The 20,004-nt window shown below is 38.1% G+C and overlaps 1 protein-coding gene across 2 annotated transcripts in view; it reads right to left on the bottom strand.

The window, feature by feature from the left end:
* Positions 1-18,428, bottom strand: part of CFAP43 (cilia and flagella associated protein 43) — a 69,975-nt gene extending 51,547 nt beyond the window's left edge. For both annotated transcript variants that reach the window (XM_081073452.1, XM_081073453.1), the window contains exons 1-7: positions 18,233-18,428; positions 16,603-16,856; positions 12,447-12,543; positions 11,218-11,385; positions 9,369-9,519; positions 4,273-4,432; positions 943-1,010 (exon numbers count right to left, since the gene is read on the bottom strand). In XM_081073452.1, the coding sequence (XP_080929578.1) occupies positions 943-1,010; positions 4,273-4,432; positions 9,369-9,519; positions 11,218-11,385; positions 12,447-12,543; positions 16,603-16,856; positions 18,233-18,300 (966 nt within the window). In that variant the 5' untranslated portion in view covers positions 18,301-18,428. The remainder of the gene's footprint in view (positions 1-942; positions 1,011-4,272; positions 4,433-9,368; positions 9,520-11,217; positions 11,386-12,446; positions 12,544-16,602; positions 16,857-18,232) is intronic.
* Between the last annotated feature and the right edge of the window lie 1,576 nt (positions 18,429-20,004).

Raw genomic sequence — 20,004 nt, 5'->3', positions numbered from 1 at the left:
GAAGAAAACCCCAGGACAAGAGTCACAAAAGGCCACAAACGCAGACTAAATGTAGGAGGTGGGTACCGTGCATTGCAAGGTTCGGGGTAGGGGATCACAAGTTGCGTTTATGAGCTCCCGATTGCTTCTCACTGGTGGAGCTACATCTCTCACCCTGACCTCACTGCCTAGGTGCCCTCAGGGTTTTGGGGGTATACTCTGTGCCAACAGAAGAGATTACGCTAACAGTGGTCTCGGGACAGCTCCCAGTATACCTGAGAGTTTAGTCTAGGTTGGCTCCAAACCTTAGCATTGATTACCACAGCATGGAAAAGTAACATGGTCTGACCACTTTTCGTATGTACTGAGGCTGAATGAACTCGGTAAGACTTGGTTCCTTCATCGATAGTTTCTACTTGATAGGGTTGTTGTGAAGAACAATGAGACAATACCAGCAAAGCACTTACTGTGGCGCCTGGCACAAAACAAGCACCAAGTAAATGAAGGCTGTTAATAGTAATTCTGACATAGACAATAACACTATGATACAGGAAAGCAAAATGGACACACACAAGAGGCTAAGCTGAAGCTTAGACAAAAGGTTACATTTGTGCCTAACAACCTAATATATTAAGTGCACAAACAGGCACGGAATTGGGGGACGTATATTAGGAGGATTTTTTTGGGGGGGAGGAAGGGACACGGATTTTTAAAATTTTATTTTTGCCTATTTGTAATAAGATAGATATATGGTAGTTCATTATAATGTGATGCTACTTTTGTATGTATTTGAAATTCTTCATAATAAAACGTTTTATAATAGCATCAAAAGAGGACACAATTTCAGTTAATAACATGATAGAATCTGACATCCCAAATTATGGCTTATAATAATAGATGGCAGCAAATGGAAACTGTATATTTTCTTGAAAGCAATTAATTTTGAAAAAAAAAATACATTACAATTCCAGAAGCAAGGACGCCTCCCTTCTGATATGTCAAGGTGGCTGGACTGATAAAATTTCTTTCATCTTTTGGAAAAGGAAAACAAGATAAAACAGTTGACACATAATTAAAAGTACAATACAAGGTAATTAATTTCATTTGCTTTCCTAGGACTATTTATTTCTTTGTAATCTTTTTTTCTAAAAATCAACTTCATATTAGAATATGTGCTATACCTCCCAAACAATGAGTAATAAAAGCTGCTTAGTAATGATTACTGATGAAAATCACATGAGTTTTTTTAAGGTTGGTATCATCAGATCTATATAATATCGTAGGATTATTTAGTAAATATTTTTTCTTTTTTAGGAAAGCATTGTCAGAGAGTTTAAGAGGCCAGAAAAAAAGAAACTGTATTATTATCATCAAGCTATACACTTAGGACTTGTACATTTCATGGTATGTAAATTCATACCTTAGTAAATAAAGGTCAGTGGATAAAAGAAAGTAAAAAGTTCTATTAGAGCATTTGTTATTAATAAAATATTGCCTTTGGATGTTGTAACATACATTGCCCTTATATGTTAATTATAAATAAACTATTTTCCTTGGTGGAAAATACCAAAAACATATTATTTGTTATATAGATAACCTATGAGAACTACAAGATCAAAAGCTCAGATGGCATCCGTCAAATTATTTGTTTACTGCATATTACATGTTGGGCATTTTGCCAGATGCTAAGAAGCATACTGTCCTTTCTTTCAAGGACGATATACTTCCCAGCAGTCCCACTTTTCCCAATCCAACTACCACTGGAGTCCAGCTTCTTATGACTCCTCCCCAAGTCTAGGTGCCTGCTGCCTAGAGGATAACCACCAGCTTCGAGAATTGTCCTTTCCTGAATGATGGCTAAATTAATGTCCCCAAGAACAATTCAAGTTAGGGTATATCCCTATTAGGAGTTTTTGATGTCTGCCCACTATCAGCTGAATTAAGTAGAGGTGTATATACTTAATATATTAGCCGGACACACAAGGTTAGCTATAGCATCGACGTCCCTTCGTTCCCCACTACAAATGTGTAAAACTTGATGCTCCAGACAAATTGGACCACTTCTTGTGTCTCCACCTCTCCCATGTTTGTTTTGTCTACACAGATATCATTGCCCAAAAGTCCACCTACCCTTATCTCTGGCTGCGAAACCCTCCTTCAAGGCCATTTCAAATGCCACCTTCAAAATGACTTAACAGCAACAACAAACCTTCATTTGGCCTGTTCCCCTCCTCTGAATTCCCACAGCACTTTGTGAAGTTCTCCCTCAGTGAAATGATCCTAACCTACCTGGCTGGAATTACATGACTACTTGTCGTATTCTCTTTAACAACATAAATCCCTGGCGGGTGGAGATTATGAGATTACGTGTTTGCCATCTATGTCAACTCTGGAGCACCTTGCTTAGTGTTTCCCACATTGTAGAGGCTAGATAAATGTCTACTCGAAAGCATTTATAATAAACTATGAACATTATTAGAAACAGTATACAGGAAGGAAATAGTGAACAATATAAGACTACACATGATTAAATCCTAAATTGTGTATAGCATATTACAAATGTGCTAGGAGTTTGGAGACGAGAAACATTGTTTTATAATTCATTTTACAAACACATGTAGGTGCTAACTTACTCTGCAGCAATCTCTGGGATTACACTTTGGAGCCAAAGAATGAGTAAAACACAGTTCCTGACTTCCAAGACTTGATGACTATGGGAAAGACAGACATGCACTGGGGCATTGTCATGGCACAGGATGAGGCTGCAACAAAGCAGTGAGTCTGAAGGAACCCCAGACAGGGGTACCTAACTGTGCCTGAAGGTTGAGGTGAGGACAGGGAAGGCTCGACAGAGGACAATTTCACCAGGTAGACAAGAAAGAGGAGGACATCCCAGACAAAGGTAATTGGAAATGCCAGCAGGCAGAATTGGGTGAGAGCACAGGAAAGATGAGGACTTCTAAAAAGGCTCAAGTGGGAGGAGGTGACACTGGAAAGGCAGGCCAGAAAAGAGGCTTACGTTTTAGAGATATGTTGGATGGCTTTGTGGATGAGAGATTAGAGAGCGAACTAAGCCTGGAGGGTACAAATGAGAGCAAAGGGAAGAGAGTGGGCCTGGGGGAGGAAAATCAAACCTTATGGTCTCAGGTTTATCAGTGAAGTGTGAATCAAGGAATGGGGGAGGGAGTAGATGAAGGACCCTGCAGTTGGAAAAACTTGCTGTAGGATGTGGTGTTTGAGCTGGGAACTGGAAGATTCAGAGAGCAGTGTCACGGGAATAAGCTAGGAGGCATGTCTGTGAAATGAGATGGAAGAACTGACTAGCTAGACAGAAAATTCACACTTGGGAATAGTAGGAACTAATACCAATGGAGCTGGTAGGGTCAGATTAGAGAGAGCTTAAAACCAAGGCAGAGCAGTCCTTGAATAACATGTTGAAAATGGTCTTCAAAAAGGGCAGTTTGGCAGGGATGAGCTGCCTGGTTTGGGTCAGTTGTAGATTAAGGTCAATGAAGTCAATCCTAAGTTGCTGCAAAAATCAAGGAGTGAAATAATAAGAGCAAGTGGAATAGAGAGTGCATTGGACAGGTTTGGGGAGCTTGCCTTGGCAATGCTCCCTTCTCGAAGAGTCTATACCTATACCCTTCTGTGACTGAGGCCCAACTCTGGCCAGAGCTGATGGGACCAGGAATGGACACCAGGCCTAAAGAGAATAGATAGGTTCTCTTATGAATTCTAACCACTCAACATAAAGGTAATTTTCAAGATGGCGGTCGAATTTAAAAGAGAACACCATTATAGAGAAGGGAGTAGAGAGGGGGAGAGGGCAGGAAAGAACATGATTAGCTTATTAAACAAAACAGGCATATGTAGGGGAAAGGATAGAATATAGTAGCTAAGAATTTGGACTCTGAAGTCTTGTTGACCAGATTCAGGTATCAGCTCCACAGTTTACCAGTTATGTGAATTCAGGCATATTTGTTAACCTCTCGATGCCTCCATTTCCTCATCTATATCATGGAAATTAAAATGTATCTCTTTGTAAAGGTTTTTTGAGAATTAAATGAGATCTGCCATTTTGAGTGATGACAGAATGTCTAGAGCATAGAACATTTAATAAACATTGGCTAGCTAAAAGGAATAGGACTTGGTAACTAACTACAGGAGTAGGGAGAAGAAGGAATTAAAAATGTCTCTAAAAAAGGAAAATTGGAAACAAAACTTCCATCATCGAATAAAAAACCATTACCACTGGCTACACTTTTAGAAATATAAAACAAAACAGGTTCTTACCCATTGGTAGTCTGTCTTCTGTCTTATTAAGTATAGTCACCTTCCAGTTTTCTCCGTTAATCACTAAAAGATGACCCTCTTCACAGCCAACGTACAGGTCGTTTGTTGGAGTCCAACAGTGCATAGTTGGGTGAAGCAAAGGATATAGATCATCTTTGGGCTTCAGGGAAAGATTAGAAACTTTGTGTTAAGACAACAATCATGGCACAAGAGCCAGAGAAATACCCATCAAAACAATTTCCAACAGGAATCAAATAAATATGGACACACATATATTTATTGGTACATTTGCCAAGAGCTAAGGGAACTTCCTTCCTTCCTCCAGTTCTCTCACTACATTTTAATTTACTAGGGAAAAAAATAAGTCATATTTGCCAACACATTCAGAATTCTAGTGTCACAGATTTTTGTGAAAGTTTTGAGTAATATCGTTTACACTGTTTCTTGGTGGACTTTTTCTGTATCTTGAATCTAAGTAAGTCATTGTCTAGCTACAATCACCCTTTCTGAGGAAGACTTTTGTCACCATTTCTCCCTCCTCGTTCTGCAGGGAGCATGGATGTGCTTTTCCTGCAGTGGCTATGGAGAGATTGGCCTAGATTCTCTGCTTAGTTAGCTTTCATGGGGAATGAGAAGAGGGGCTCTTGTCTGTTTCTGGTGGCCTTTCTGATTTTGTTCATGAGGCCTCCTACATGACTTTGATTCCACGGAAAACTCAAAGAAAAATCTATGGGACGTACCTAGAAGAAAAGCTGGCTTTGAGGACTGAAAATAATATGGACCAAAGATCTAAGGCAAATTTTTGCTGTAAAGGACAAGGGAGTGAACATTTCAGGCTTTGAAGACCACAAAGATCTCTGTCACATATCCTTTTAAGGAACAGACAACATTTTTAATAAGCCCTTGGGTAAACTACCAGAATTGTTAAATTCCTTGAGAGTTCTATGTTTATTCATTCATTTATTCGTGCGTCTGACAAGTATTTATTGGATACTTATTACATTCCAGGCACTGTTCTAGGCACAGGAATGTGGCAGTGGACAAAACACAAAAAAATCCCTGCTCTCATAGGGCTTACATCCTGATGAGTGGAAACAGAGTAAAAATAAGTTAAGAAGTAACATATATAGAATAATATGTATTGAAAAGTGTAGAGAAAAATAAAGCAGGGTAAGTTGGAAGTGGTTTCACAGTTGGGGAATACTTCAAACCATATAGACATTGATTTTTCCTTTCAAAACTTCCCAATGTATGCAAGCCACCTTTCTAATACATACTCAACTGATTGAATAATATGTATATTATATACTACTCTTTTAATTTAGAAAAGGTGTGTAGTTTCAATGCACAGCAGGTTTGAAACTTCTAAAGTAACTAATTCTGCTAGATTCTCAACTGATATAAATTTGTTGCATAATTGATATTTCAACAAACATTTATTGAGTGTTGTGCCAAGTCCTAAAGAATTCCTCTTCTCAGTATAACAGTCACCAATTGAAGGAAGAAGTAATATCCACAAATATCAGAATCAAAAAGCATGGTAGGTTATAGTAGAGGAGTGTTTAAATATTATGGGCACAAGCATAAGAAAGCAATTGGTTCTTCTTGGTGGAGTGAAGGAAGTACAGAGAATTATCATTTAGGATGGACCTTGAAACATGACTAAGACAGAAATCATACATAGGAGCAATCATCACGGTAATTTTGAAAAGGATAGGTTAACTTTGTATAGGTGGTCTATTTCATGCCCTCATACCTTTGGATTGTTAGAAAATACATACTTGAATAACAATGTGGTCACCCAGTAAACCAAAAAAAAGGGACAAAACTAGCCAAATGGATTAAACTGCTGCTGATTAATGACATTTTTGTGGTGTCTGAGACCTAACTCATAGAAAAGAATTACTCACTGAACACCGTGATATAATCACCATTGTTTAAAAGTTTCTTGGGCTGTCTTGATGACATATAACCTTAAAGACTATAAATCACAGAGGAATAGATTCTTCCTGGTATAGCAATGGTCTCAAAATCTTAAAAACACACACACATCTGGTTCTCACAGCAGTGAATCTGCATATGCGACAGAAAGTGAGGATTAAAAATTGGAATTTTATGACCTTGGAATGTTAAACTAATATTGTATGTGGCTTTTTCTTTTTCTTTTTTGCGGAAGGCACAGCTCACAGTGGCCCATGTGGAGATCGAACACCGGCAACCTTGGTGCTCCATGCACCAAGCACCATGCTCTAACCAACTGAGCTAACCGGTCACCCCATGGCTTTTCTTATTTCAGGATAAACTTGTGCTTCCTATTACTTCCTTTCATCAATAAATATGTTCTGTGCTTTTTAATTCTAAAAAACTTGAGCATTGTAAAAGAAAAGGTGCCAACAGTGTTTAAAAATATTTGTTGATAACGTCATCTCCTTGTTCAGTCCTCTGAAATCATAAACCAAACATTTTGGTCACTTGAAGACCAAACATAAAACATGTGAGTCCGACTTAATATCGCTTTAGAAAATATAAACACATAAGTATGTTTCAGAATACTTGAGTTTATAAAAGAGATTCGTATTTAACAACTTGTTGCTTTTTTTTTTTCAAGGAAAAAAAAAGGTAGATGGAAAAAAGAAACTGGATACCTGAGATTAAATTCATTGTTTTGGATCCCATTTCTCGCCAGATAACATCTGCCTTTGATTTCCCTCATGCTACAAGTAGATTCCCTTTCTAATGCCCTAAATAAGTTGGGTAAGGTGACACAGGCCTATTTATGCCTTTCTAGTGTTAGCTACAAGAGAGATATGAGAGTATTTAATGTTTGTAATTTTGTAAAAGTCCACAGCTTGTCAATTTTTAAGGCTCTTATATAGATCAAGTCATTACTCATTTCTTTGCCTTTGGTACCTAGGTCACAAAAAATGCTATTCAAAGGAAGATGCAAAATCATGACATTTGAAATCTATTTTTTGGTTATGCTCTCACTCATTGTACAAACATTAATTAGTGCTTTAGCCAGTTTTCCCAACTTCTTTACCTATAAAATGAAAAAATAAATACTGGGAAAGTTAATTTCTAATTTAAATGCAAAGTGTATATATGGCTTTATTAATACTCCTTGTATGATTTAGAGATGTCAAACTTTAACATTAAATTTGTTTTCAGAAAAAGGTTAAAATGTACTGAGTACAAAAGTGCTAGGAAATAAAGATATCTGTTTCATTATGAGAATTTTTTAAAATGGTAACTCCATATTTAAGTATTTAAGAAAGGCATTTCATAGCATTTTTCAAATCATAAGGACAATTGCCTGAATTTTAAGTGTTTTATGTAGGGTTTATCATGCTGGTGCAAAATGTGAAAAATGAGGGCTCCTACAGAGATTTACTACAGAAAAAGATTTGAGATGAAAATCTGGGGTCTTAACCATCATATACTAAACATAGAAAAACATTTTTTCAAGTTGTAAACCCTGATGTTTGATCTATTTGTGTTTACTTTGCTGCCCCACTGTGGCTGCGTGTGGTTGTATTTCCAAGGCAAGATCTGTGCTATTAAAAGGAATTCGTCATTTTCTGTAATTTAAAAAGCGAGTGTCATCCTTTAGAGCAGGGGTGTCACAACTGCGGCCTGCGGGCCAACTGCGGTCCACAATCCATTGTTAATTGGCCAGCAAATTCCAAAAATATATTTATTTTACTTAAATAAACCAGGTGAGGCAATACGTACTTCACCTCGAGTGAGTGGCCCGGCTGTTTGTGTATTTTACCACATATGGCTGTTGGTAAAAAACGTTGAAAAAAGTTTGGACACCCCTGCTTTAGAGGAAACACAAAGCATACAACCGTTTCTCTTGCTTGCCAGAGATTTTTTTAATAAACTACTTACCACATTGAATTATTTTGAACATCTACAGCTTAATTCTCTGCAGTGGTCAAAAACATTTGGGAACCTTTATCTCTTTTATCCTCAGGTTGGAGCTTTAACACAAGCATTAGCATAATACAGGTTGGAGAGGCTTAGAATCAAGCTCCTTACCTTCATCCCAAAGGCCCTGCATGTGCTACTTCTGCTCCCTGCCTCCCTCTTGAACATCACCTGCACCTCACACCCCCTGATTCCCCCTTTTCTGTGCTCTAGCTACACGGGCCCTTTCTTGGCTCCTCAAACATACTGAACTCTTTTCTTCCCCCAGGACCTTTGCACATGCAATTCCCCCTCTGCCTAAACACTCTACCCTGTAGCATGAGTAAAACCTCCTAGTCCTTAAGTCTCAGCTTAAGTATCATCTCCTCAGAGGCCTTCCTTCACCAGCATATGTTAATCTTGTCCTCACCTCCATCCCTCATTTATTCTGTTATAGTAATTATCACATTTTACAATGATTTAATGCATTTCTCTCCTTTGGTGTTGTTGCTCTGTCTTCCTGTTAGAATGTAAATTCTGAGGCAGGGATTATTATGCCTGGTTGGTCACCCTGTGACCCTACAACAGTTCCTGCTACATAGAAGGAACTTGATAAATCTATTGCATGAATGAAAGAATGTGCAAATGTTGACAAACTCCTTTTTGAAACTTCCTTCCACTGTTTTCCATAGCCTTGTTCTCTCCTTGATTTGCGCCTATCTCTGTGACTGTTCCTTCTCAGACTCCTCTTCTTCCTCCTAACTCTAACTCTAACTCTCAGTTTCCTCTCTGGCTCACTTCCCTGACACACTTTCTCTCCTTTTCACCACACCCCTCCCCTCAGTGCTTCCACTGGCCTGTCTGTGGGAATGACTGACATATGTGTGTCTCCAGCCCTGACTTCTCTCTAACATTAGGTCCACTTTGCCAACTTCCACCTGGCATCTCCACCTGGATGCGTTCCCCGCATCCAAAATTCAGTATGTCCAACTTGAAATCACATCTGGGCTCTCTGTTCCAGTCAGCAATGCACCATTTTCCCAGTCACCCAAACTCGTAACTCCAGAGTCTTCGTCTCTTGTGGTCTCCAGGGCTAATCTGTATTAAAAATCAGGACGATCCTCTCTATCCTGCAGGTCTCATGCAGGATAAGGGAAGGTAAACAGGAAGAGGTGCCAGGTAATTACCCTGAAAGTTTCTGCCTCTTTGCCTACCAGCCCAGCAATGGCTGACATTGGGAGCACAGGTCCATAGATAAGATCCTTTGGCAACGAGCTGGGAAAAATTAAGTCCTTTTCATCAAAAATTGACCCATCTTCCATAGGTAGTTTTATTGACCTGTAGAAAAAAAAGAAACAGATAATCAGATCAGCAGAAACTAGTCATTAATGTAACTGCTGTATATTGTTGGTGAGCAAGGTGGAGAGGTGTTATAACTTATAAAAAAGAAACAAAATAAAACAGATAAAAGTCAAACAGTAGATTTTAAAATATATATCATAAAAGGAGAAGTAATGCACCGTTAGAAGTTAAATACATAGGGATTTTCAAAATTTTCCAAAGTTAACATCTAAAGCAGGATTGTAAATTTGAATGTTGACAGGGTCAGGCAGGTGAAGTGTGGCAGGTGGCAATTGTGGCAAATGTGAAATTGTTTTTCCTCCTAAAAGTGGCAGGCACCACCCAGCTCCAGTCAAGAGGGTGTTTGCTCACATGTGAGAATTTTGGTTCCAAAATTTCAAGAGAATATCATAATCTGGATATTTATGAAGATCTCTCAAGTTTACAATGTTGGCAATCAATTCAAGTAAAAAACACTGTGGGCCAAAATGAACATATATGTAGGTTGTATTCAGCTACCTTTGTGACCCCGGTATCAAGAATTCATTTTCAAATTTACCATGTATCTACTTTTAATCCATAATATGGCTATCAAGATGAATTTAGAGAATTCATGGCTTCATGCATTAAATTCAAAACCTCCTTGGTTATGTTTAATAAGTGGTGAATAATTTTGCAAAATGATCATGTAAAACAGTACCTACTATTCAAATATGAAGCTTAAGTATTCTGCTTGCATTCTCAACCGGAAATCCACTCACTTGCTTATAGAAAAACCACAAGTCAGCATTCAGAACTAGAAGAGAATATCCAAGGGAAGCAAAAATAGAGAAGCGTATGATAAATTACTTGCCCGCCCTGGCAAAGATCTGCTTGAGTCATGGCCTACAGGGATGTCAACTCTGCTTAGAGACAGATGTGGCTATTCAAAGGGTGCTTGTAAAAATGAAATTGAGACATAACAAGTACTGAGGAGAAAGAAGTGCCCTCTCTCGGGGTTCTGCATTTACAAAACTTGATTTACAAGCTTTACAATTCTCTTAAGAAGGTAATTTGTCAAAAATTGCAATTTCACGGATGTACATGGCCAACATCTCTTTAGTCTTTGACTTGGGGGAGTATGGTCAGTTCAGGGGCATCTCGGGTCTTTGAACTCTTTTCAACAAAGATACCATTATCATCAGCCATCACCAGGACATTGGTCACAGTATTTCTCTTTGACCCAGTTCTATTTAAATAGGTAACTCCCATGACTTTACTGTATGCAACTACCCTTTTGTTTGTAGATAATGTGGCCGAAGATGTATAATCTATGTATAAAATCTCCATAGCTAAAAGTTTCTTATGTTTGAAATTCCAGTTGGACATCAAAGTAATAGGAGCAAAAGGTCATAACCATTCTTTTTATACAACAGGCATGTTTTGAAAACAGTCAGCACAAATAAAATTTTGGAAAATTAAATCATGCTGGAAAAAGCTCTAGGAGGACTTGATATTTACAAGAAACTCAGTGGGAAATCAAGTCATAGAGAATCTTTTTGAAATGCAACCACTCCAAGGTCATTATACATGTAGAAAGATATTATAACTTAAAATGTATGTATAAAACCATTTAATTCATCAAATTGATCCAATCACATTACATGAATGCAAATAGAGACCACCACTTTACTGTGTTGTAATGAAGTCTCTTACTTTGCTTTGAGATAATGTTCCTCGTTACTTCTTTCCACGGTCCACACAGTCACTGAACTTGGACTTGACAAGCACAGCTGATGCCAGTTCATGGGGTTAAAAGTCATCTGGCTCACATCCACACCGAGTTGTGACTTCTTGCACAAAATGACACTCGATTCCCAGTTCCTTAGAGAAAAATTGCATTTGGTGAAAAATAAGTCATTTGAATTTCATTATCTTGAGAATATTTAATTATCTGAAAACAATTTACATAAATTGTAACTTAATTTATTATACATTATGACATTATTATACACAACTATGACATTAATATCAAATTTATAAATAATCATGCTTATCATTATACTGTACCTAAGAAAGTAAAACAACTATTTTTTAAACATCACTCTGTCATATGTTGCCAAGGCTATTTTAATCTTCCTTATTAAATCTGTGTTTAACTCATCCAAATTGAGAAAATGGAATATATCATCATGCTTGCTGAAAAGTAAGTGTAGGTGTCTAAATTTCTACATATGAGTACTCCAGAGATCTTGGGTGTACTGTACACGTTGATCCAATTGATCATCTACTGATATGTAAGGCGTTGCCTCAATCATTTCTGGAACATTTGGCACTTCCCCTAAAAAAGGCTTCCCTGAAGTTTATATTATGGATGAAAGAGTGAGTGCAGCTTTGAAGCTGGCCACATGGAATGACCCAGATGTGTCTTATGCACAGGTACTTCCTGTACAGCTGGAAAAGGTGGTACAGTGTTCCACGCTCTGAACATATAATTGTTCCAATCTCTCTAAAAACAACTACTTCAAACTGAGTTCTAATATAAAGACCATCTTAACTTTAACATTAGTGGGAAATATGCAAATGACTCAAAGTTACCATTATTTTTTTAAAAAGATGAAACTTTATGTATTTACAATTGTTTTCTTTACCTGACAAAGAGATACTTACTATAATACGTTAATAAAAAGAGAAAGATGATAGTTAATTTAGCGTTCATTTAGCTTTTGCCCTACCAAATTTTATGCCTAAAACTAGTAACTATATTAAATATTCTGATTAGGGCTTTTATTCTTTCCATTTTTTTTGTTTCAGATTTTTCATGTATATGTCCTGTGATAAAATCCAGAAGGACAAGTAACCCAATGTACAGGTATTATGTAAATTCCTATAACAAGTGAAATGTAACCCAAATGAAAGGAATTCTGCAGAATGCTAGAACTTACCACACAGCGAATTCAAATTCAGGGAGAGAGGAGTAACTAGCCAGGTAAGTGCCGCAGTAACTGAACGAAAGTAAAGTGTAGTCCAGAAGAACATTGCCTAAAATATAAAATCCATTACAAGGAAATAATGATCATATTCTGAGATTAACTATAGTCTATAGTTCATTTCCCTTTTCTAATGAATTTCACGTAATCCAAAAGCATTTAACTCTTTAAATAACATCTCCTGGCTGATTTCTAACATTATGAACAGAAAGTTAAGAGCAAAGTTAAGATTCATTTTTAAAAGATATTAGAGAGAATTAAGACTATGAATTCACCTTCTCGAGACTTCAAGGTGGAACTAAGCACACTGCACCATGTATATCCCAATGTGATTTGAAATGACCCACGATCCATAAAATAGTCCATAAATATATGGAACATTGTAATTAGAAAAGTTATTCAAACAACTTTAAATATCTTGGGGGAGATGTAATACGTAGTTCTATTAGGTTGGTGTAAAAGTAATTGCGGTTTTTGCAATTCTTTTTTTTTTAGTTTAGAATTTTTTTTACTAGTTTCAGGTGCACAAGACAAAGTAATACTTAGATTTTTATCTTTTATATCCCTCACACTATGTGAACCCCTCTCCCCCATCCACTATCCCTCTGAAATCGCAGAGAGCCATTACATTTCCACTGTCTCTATTCCTAATGCTGTACTCCGCTTCTTGTAAGTACATACACACACATACACACACACACACACATATGTGTATATATATATATATATATATATATATACACATACAAACTTGTAGTTGAGATGTCTGATCAGTGCATTATACACCTGAAGCTGAACAATAATGAATGCAATTGTTTTTAACCTTTTAATCCGCAATTACTTTTGCACCCGCCTAATAGCTTACTTCCATATCTCTATACCTTAGGCCATATCTGGCCCTTAGCTTAATATCCTCCAGTTCTTAGAAGTACTACAAAAAGCTCTATTCTAATTCATACCTAGAGTTGAAGAAATGAAACATGACTTTAAAAGTCTTAGCAACTGTGTGTTTAAAACGTGCATCATGAGGATGTTAAAACGAAGTGTCTTCTTCTGCCTCCCTGCATATGAGGCTCTGGTTTTCCTTCTCCTTTACCTGCTGCTTTTTGCCTTGTCCTATGCCTGTCTTTTTTATATTCATGTCCCTATTGCTACTTCTGTGTATTTTTAATGGCTCTGTTTCCTGCTTTTTTACACTTCTCACTTTAATTGACCACAATATAATGCTAAACTTGGTCATTTATTGAATTTATTTAGCATAGTCTGATCTACCAAAAAACAAACAAATGAAAAAAAGCTTGTATTTTTTAAGCATCAAAAAATGTTTTATTTCAATAGTGATTTTAAAAAGTGTCATTTAAACCAAGATGAGATTTTTCTGCTTATTAAGGTCACTTTTTTTTTTTTTTAAAGCCGATGCTTGATAGGCAGAGTGCAGTGAAATTGGTAGCACTTTTTTGCTAAAGGTGGGAGTATAAATTGATACAATCTTTCTGGGAAGTAAATATTTACTCTATCGGACTCAGTTAAACCCACTTCAAGACCTAGAATTCACTTTTAAGAAGTAATCAGAAATACGGTCAAAGGTTTGTGTGCAAAGGAGTTGCACTGTCATAGCAAAAGACTGAAAACAACCTACAATTTCCAAAACCATGAATATGGTTAAATAAGTTAAAATATCCCATAAAGTGATTATGCAAACATTAAAATTCACATTTTCAAAGAATTATTAATTATAAAATGCTCAATAACATGCAACAACAAACCAATAGGAGTAATACTATGTATGATCCAAGTTTCATTTTTAAAAATGAATTATGTATATTTAATCCACGATTATTATAGCCAGAAAAAGCAAAGTTACAGTTAAAGAAAAAAATATGTATTTTGTGGTGTCGGCAAGTCCCTTTTCCATTATTCTAATGGGATATTTGTCTTTTTTCTTATTGTTTCATAAATGCTCTGAAAATATTTGATCATAGTCATTCCAAATATTTTCCTCAGTTTATTTACCTTTTAAGTTTTCATGGTATTTTTGATGTTCCTTAAGTTTTAAATTTGTATCTAATCTGTCAATCTTTCTATTTTTTTCCTTTCTATGAAAAGTTCTTCCTCATCCAAAAATCATTTCAATTTTCTACCATATTTTCTTCTACTTTTCAAGGGGTTTGTTGTTGATATTGAACTCTTTTTTTTTTTTTTTTTTTGATATTGAACTCTTATTTTCGGCTGATACATGTTTTGATGTATACTATGGGTACCTAATTTGATACTTCTGTTCAAATAGTTCTCCTAACACCACTGTTAGGAGTGTCTTTTATCATGTACTTAGCTTTATAATAAGAGGGACCAAAAAATGTATACATTTTAAGAAAGGAAAAAAACTATATCAAAATTGTAATACTCGATATATACCGATAGCAAAAGATGAATACAAGTCATGCGCCCACATTTTTTGGCACCCCCAGTATATTCTAGAATCTGTCCCCCGTCTGCAACTCTTTCACTGATCCTGTGATCCCTGCATCAATACCACACTCTTAATTACTATAGCATCCTCATGGTAAAAAGGCCCTCTTGCCTTGCCATTGTTCTTTCAAATTATTCGCATTCTCTACTCTTTGTTCTTCCAGATGAACTTTCAAATCATTTCATTTAAGCACTCTTGGCTCTGTAAAACATATGGTAAACTTATGAATTACTTTCTGGGAAGAATATCAGAAATATATCTATAATAACCAGGCTTTCCATCCGGGAATATCTCTAATATATTTAAATACTTTAAATCAGTGATTTTTGTAGTTTTCTTCACTGACGTCAATCACATTTCTCTTCTGAATTATTCCTAAGTATTTAAATCTTCTAATTGCGTGGATATTTATTTTGAAACCAGCATCTTATTGAGCATTTTTGATTGGTCCGAGTAGACTATTGCATTACCCATTTTCTCTTTTCCCATAGCTATACTTTTTCTCAGTTTCATATTTTGTTGCATTGGCTAGAACTTCCACGTTGATATTAAATAATAATGGTAATAACAGGTGTCTTTGACGACTTATTCCTAATTTTATTGTGAATGCCTTTAGAGTTTAATTCAATATGAATGTTGGTTATTGGTTTGGATTACCTTTCAATTGCTTGGATAGGGCTATAGCCAAATAACCAGGCTGGTGAAATTTTAAAGATGAAGGGTAGGTACAATCCACACACACGGTTCCTATTGTACGAATGTGTTATGTTTTGAAAGTTGTTTTAAGCTATGAGAACACAAATTTCCCACCAATAAGATGTTAAATTATAGTAAAGTTCCCTGGCTTGACCCAAAAACATATTGACCCATCAGGCTACAGAACTAAGATCAGCCTTAAGCTCTCCTGAGATTTCTGTCTATGATGTGTTAAATGAGGGGCTCATGAGATGGAGGCTCCAGTAGATGTACAGCAGCCCCATCTGAGTCAGTTGTATCTAAGAATGAGTCAATGATAATTTACATGGTAGGTAACATTGACTGACATATTACATATATATGACATATGTCATACATGACATAGGTATACATATAATTTCATTTAGTGTCACTACAGCCTTAACTGTAGATGCTACCATTATTCCCATTTCACGGAAAAGAAAATTGAGGCTCAGAGACTTATCTTTACAAGTTATGCCACATCAATTCACCTAGATTTTCAATAAATCATCAGGAAAGAAAAAATTGTTCTGGAAAAAGTTTTCAAACTGCATTTAGTGCTGTAAATGAGTCTTCTAGGGTAGTGCTTCTCAAGCATAATGTGCATATGAATCACCTGGGGAATCTGTTAAAATGCAGATTCTAAGTCAGTAAGTCTGGGATGAGAGCAGTTTCTGCGCATATGACAAGCAGCCTGGGTGATGCCACTGTAGAAGGCAAGCAGACCACACTTTGAGTAGCAAGGCTCTAGCCCACTTAATCATTTGTGATCAGCCTGATTCCTTCTTTAAAAATGTGTAAAACACACACACAGACACACACACACACCTCCTCCAAAAAAACCTTCATTTATAAGAACTAAATTTGGTTATATCTTCTAACAAAATCTTTCAGTTATGGCAGAGGAAGGGTCTTACAAGATACCTTTTAATTTGGTCCTTCTGGTCAATTCAGGAAAGTTGTATATGTAGATGAGGGGTTTTAGCTTCCGGTCAGAAAAAGCCACAACTTCATGAGGAATATTAGTTGCCACGACGCCCACAATTCCGTTCATACACTGGAGTACAGTCTTTTTCTTGGTTTCAATATTAATAAATATTACAAAATTCCCACTAGGGTAGCAAATGGTGCTATCGTTGACAAAATGAACATTCTGCTTAGGGAATCCTTGCACCCATCTTTAGGGAAAAGATATGTCACCATCAATACAATACATTTCAAATATTTTCTTTTTTTGACAAAGGAATTAAAAGGTCATCAAAGTCTTTGAAACACATCTATCCTATTTTCACCCTTTCTGCCCAAAATAATCTCTGAGATAAAAGGACACTTATACTGGACACTTATACAGTTAAGGACAGCTTGAGTCCAGGCTCTATAGAAATTTAAATGTAGATCAAAAATTCTATAGGTCTCAAGTTCCTTCTTAGAGAACTTTTTCAGTGAAGCAAATCCTCTGATCAAACCTGAGAAAGTCTCAGAAGGATTTCTGGGGTCTTGTATACATGAAAAAAGAAAAAGTGAAAACAGCAGAGAGAGAAGCTTGACCTAACTGAAAACAGGGTATATCCTGGGCCTTTCTTTTGTAATTTGCTTTGATTTAAAAAATAAACTTAAAAAACCCACTGTGAATATGACAGCCTGCTTTGTGGTTGTAAGTGGAGTAGGAAATTTGCCTTTTTACAAAGATTAAGCATGGGTAGCCATATTTTAGATCTAAAAACAGAGAAAAAGGCATAAAATAAAAGGAAGTAAGTCAACATGAATGAGGAGGTTAGAACATAAAAGCAACATACTTTTAAGTAAGAAGTGTGTGGTGGGTGTATGCTAGAAGTTAGGAGAGTTTGAGATGAGGGGAGATTCTAGTTTTATTTAAATATTAAAGATATCCTTAAAGATAGATGGTGGAGAAGGCAAGAGAAGGGCACTGGTTTGGTAAGAAACTTCGAGATTGGAGAGTACAGCCAGGACCGGGCGGAGTATGCTGTGTGGAACAGAACAGATAACAGTCTAGAATATGGAGAGGGAAAAACACCACCTTTATCTGTGCAGCGCTTTATGCTTTTCAAAGACCACTATAAAAGCAAATAAATCCCAAGTTAGTGGTTAGCAGTTAGGAGGAAGGGACTGACGGCCATAAATTTGGGGGGAAATCACCAAAGACTACAAGAATGGGATGGGCTGTCATTGGGATGGGGTGGGGGTGGGGGGTACTTATGAAAGGTCTGGGGAAAACGGATCACTGACAGCAATACTGAGCCAACAAGAGGAGGCAGAAAGGAACAGTGGAGGAGAGCAATACTGGGTAAGTGAGAGAGGGGCAGGAAACTTGGGGGCCGGAGGTGCGGGGAAACACAACTGGAGATGCGGTCACTGAATAAAGGGATGGAGAGAAGAGGTCACACAGAGAGGGAGTCTCTCGCAGGCGATGGGTTTGAGAAGAGGTCGAAGTTTCCGGGAGAGAGCAGATCTAAAGAATGGGAGGAAGAAGATGGTATAGGTCCCAAGAAGTTTCCGCGAGACCGAAGTCAGTCGCGGGGCAGCGGCGCCACACCTCACGGACAGGGACGCGCTGCCAGAGTTGGCCAGGTGGCGCTCCTCTAGCTCCCGGCTTTGTGCCATGGGCCGCGTTTCTCTCCGCGGGTCGCCGGGCAGCAAACGCTGGACTCCGGATCCAGTCTGCAACCGGTACTCCGAGGCCCCCAGCGGCAGGGCCCGCGCAGCCTCCACTGTTTGCACTGTAGCCAGGAGACCGTAACCCCTGCTCCCATTGGCTCTGCCCTTTCGGCCTGTTCCTTCTAGAGCCGAGCGAATTGGTGGAAGCGCTGCCTCGTGGTGGCCAATGGACGGGCGGCGAACGAAGCGAGGGGCGGGCCCTTCGGAGTGGTTGCTGGAGTGGCGGGGCCAGTCCTGTGGCAAATACTTACAATATTAATATCACCAGCAGAAATTAATATTGAGTGCTGACCAAGCCAGACGTTATTTGAAGCCCCCGAGGGGGGGGGAAACGGGGGCTGAGAGCAGTTTTTGGAAAGTCGTTAAGGCAGGACGGCAGATTGGATGAACTGGGGAGGGCAGTGTGATTTGGAGCAGAAGGGAAATAAGCAGAAAATACCCGGGGCCATCTAGGTAAAGGCCAAGTTGAGAATTCTGGTCCTTAGGCTAAGAGCCCTGGAAAGGCATTACATGGTTTTAAATGGGAATCATATGATCAGATTTATGTTTATGAAAGATTATTCTGTCTGCAGGAAGATTATCAATTTGGTAGGAGAACAGAAATAGGAAGATGTTAGAAGTTGATTTTATGGTCCTGACAAGGGAAGCTAACGCAGGGTTTCTCAGGTTCAGTACTATTGGCATTTTGGGCTGGATAGGGCACAACACACAAACCTCTCAGCATTCAAACTCAGTAAGTAGTCTTTTGTTTCAGGGACCCGGGGCAAAAGTGGAGAAGCATTTCTCTAGGGTGGGGAAGGGGTTTAATCACAATGGTAGATCCTTAGGGTTGTTTAGGGTGGCAGCCGTGCTGGGGGAATATTGAGTCCTCGGGGAATGTTGAGTGCTCTACAGATGGATGGGTCCTCTAAAGCATGAGGCCCATGGCAGGGGCACCCTTTGTAGCTGTCATGGGTGGCACTCTGTCACATATGTTTGACAATCTATGCACTTAGTGAAAGATTACATAATGTAGGAGGAAAACTTTGTAGGAGCTGATGAAAGAGGAAACAGTTTATAAATGTAATAAAATATATTACTTTACAAATATAGGAATCAATTTGAATTGTGGCACAAATATCACTTAAAATAGCCCTTTGGGAGAGCATTAAGTACCAAGTTTTTGAAGACCATAGTTTACCATTGAAACCGGAGGCCATCAGAGTCGGGGCTTGTGCTGCCTTCGCTGCTCAGCTAATAGACCGACACAGGAGCTGGGTCATAGAATAAGCATTTATTATCAGAGCACTGGTGGTCTGAGAAGGCAGCAGGTTAACAACTCCAAAAATTGCCTGAACATTCTCAGATCAGCTTGGGGTATTTAAGGGAAAATCTGGGCGTTCCTCTAAAGGTTCCCTGAGTTCTGGGAGTCTGCATCGAGCCTAACCACTGCAGTGGGATGGTCGGTTGTTAAGCTATAGGTCAAGGAAAGGTGAAGGGGGGGATGTCCCGAGTGGTCCCAACTGGGCCCTGCTTCACCATCAATGTCCAAGTGGTTGCCATCAACGTCCAAACACTTCTGATTATGGGGAACTACTGCTTGAGCAACGTTGACCAAAGTATCCACTTATAGACATTTTTTTGGCACCCCCCCCCCGTGTATGTATGTAT

This window comes from Rhinolophus hipposideros (assembly GCF_964194185.1).
Source record: "Rhinolophus hipposideros genome assembly, chromosome: 15".
Classification (NCBI taxonomy): Eukaryota; Metazoa; Chordata; class Mammalia; order Chiroptera; family Rhinolophidae; genus Rhinolophus; species Rhinolophus hipposideros.
The sequence above is the reverse complement of the archived record's forward strand: the minus strand, read 5'-3'. Positions and strand labels throughout refer to the sequence as shown.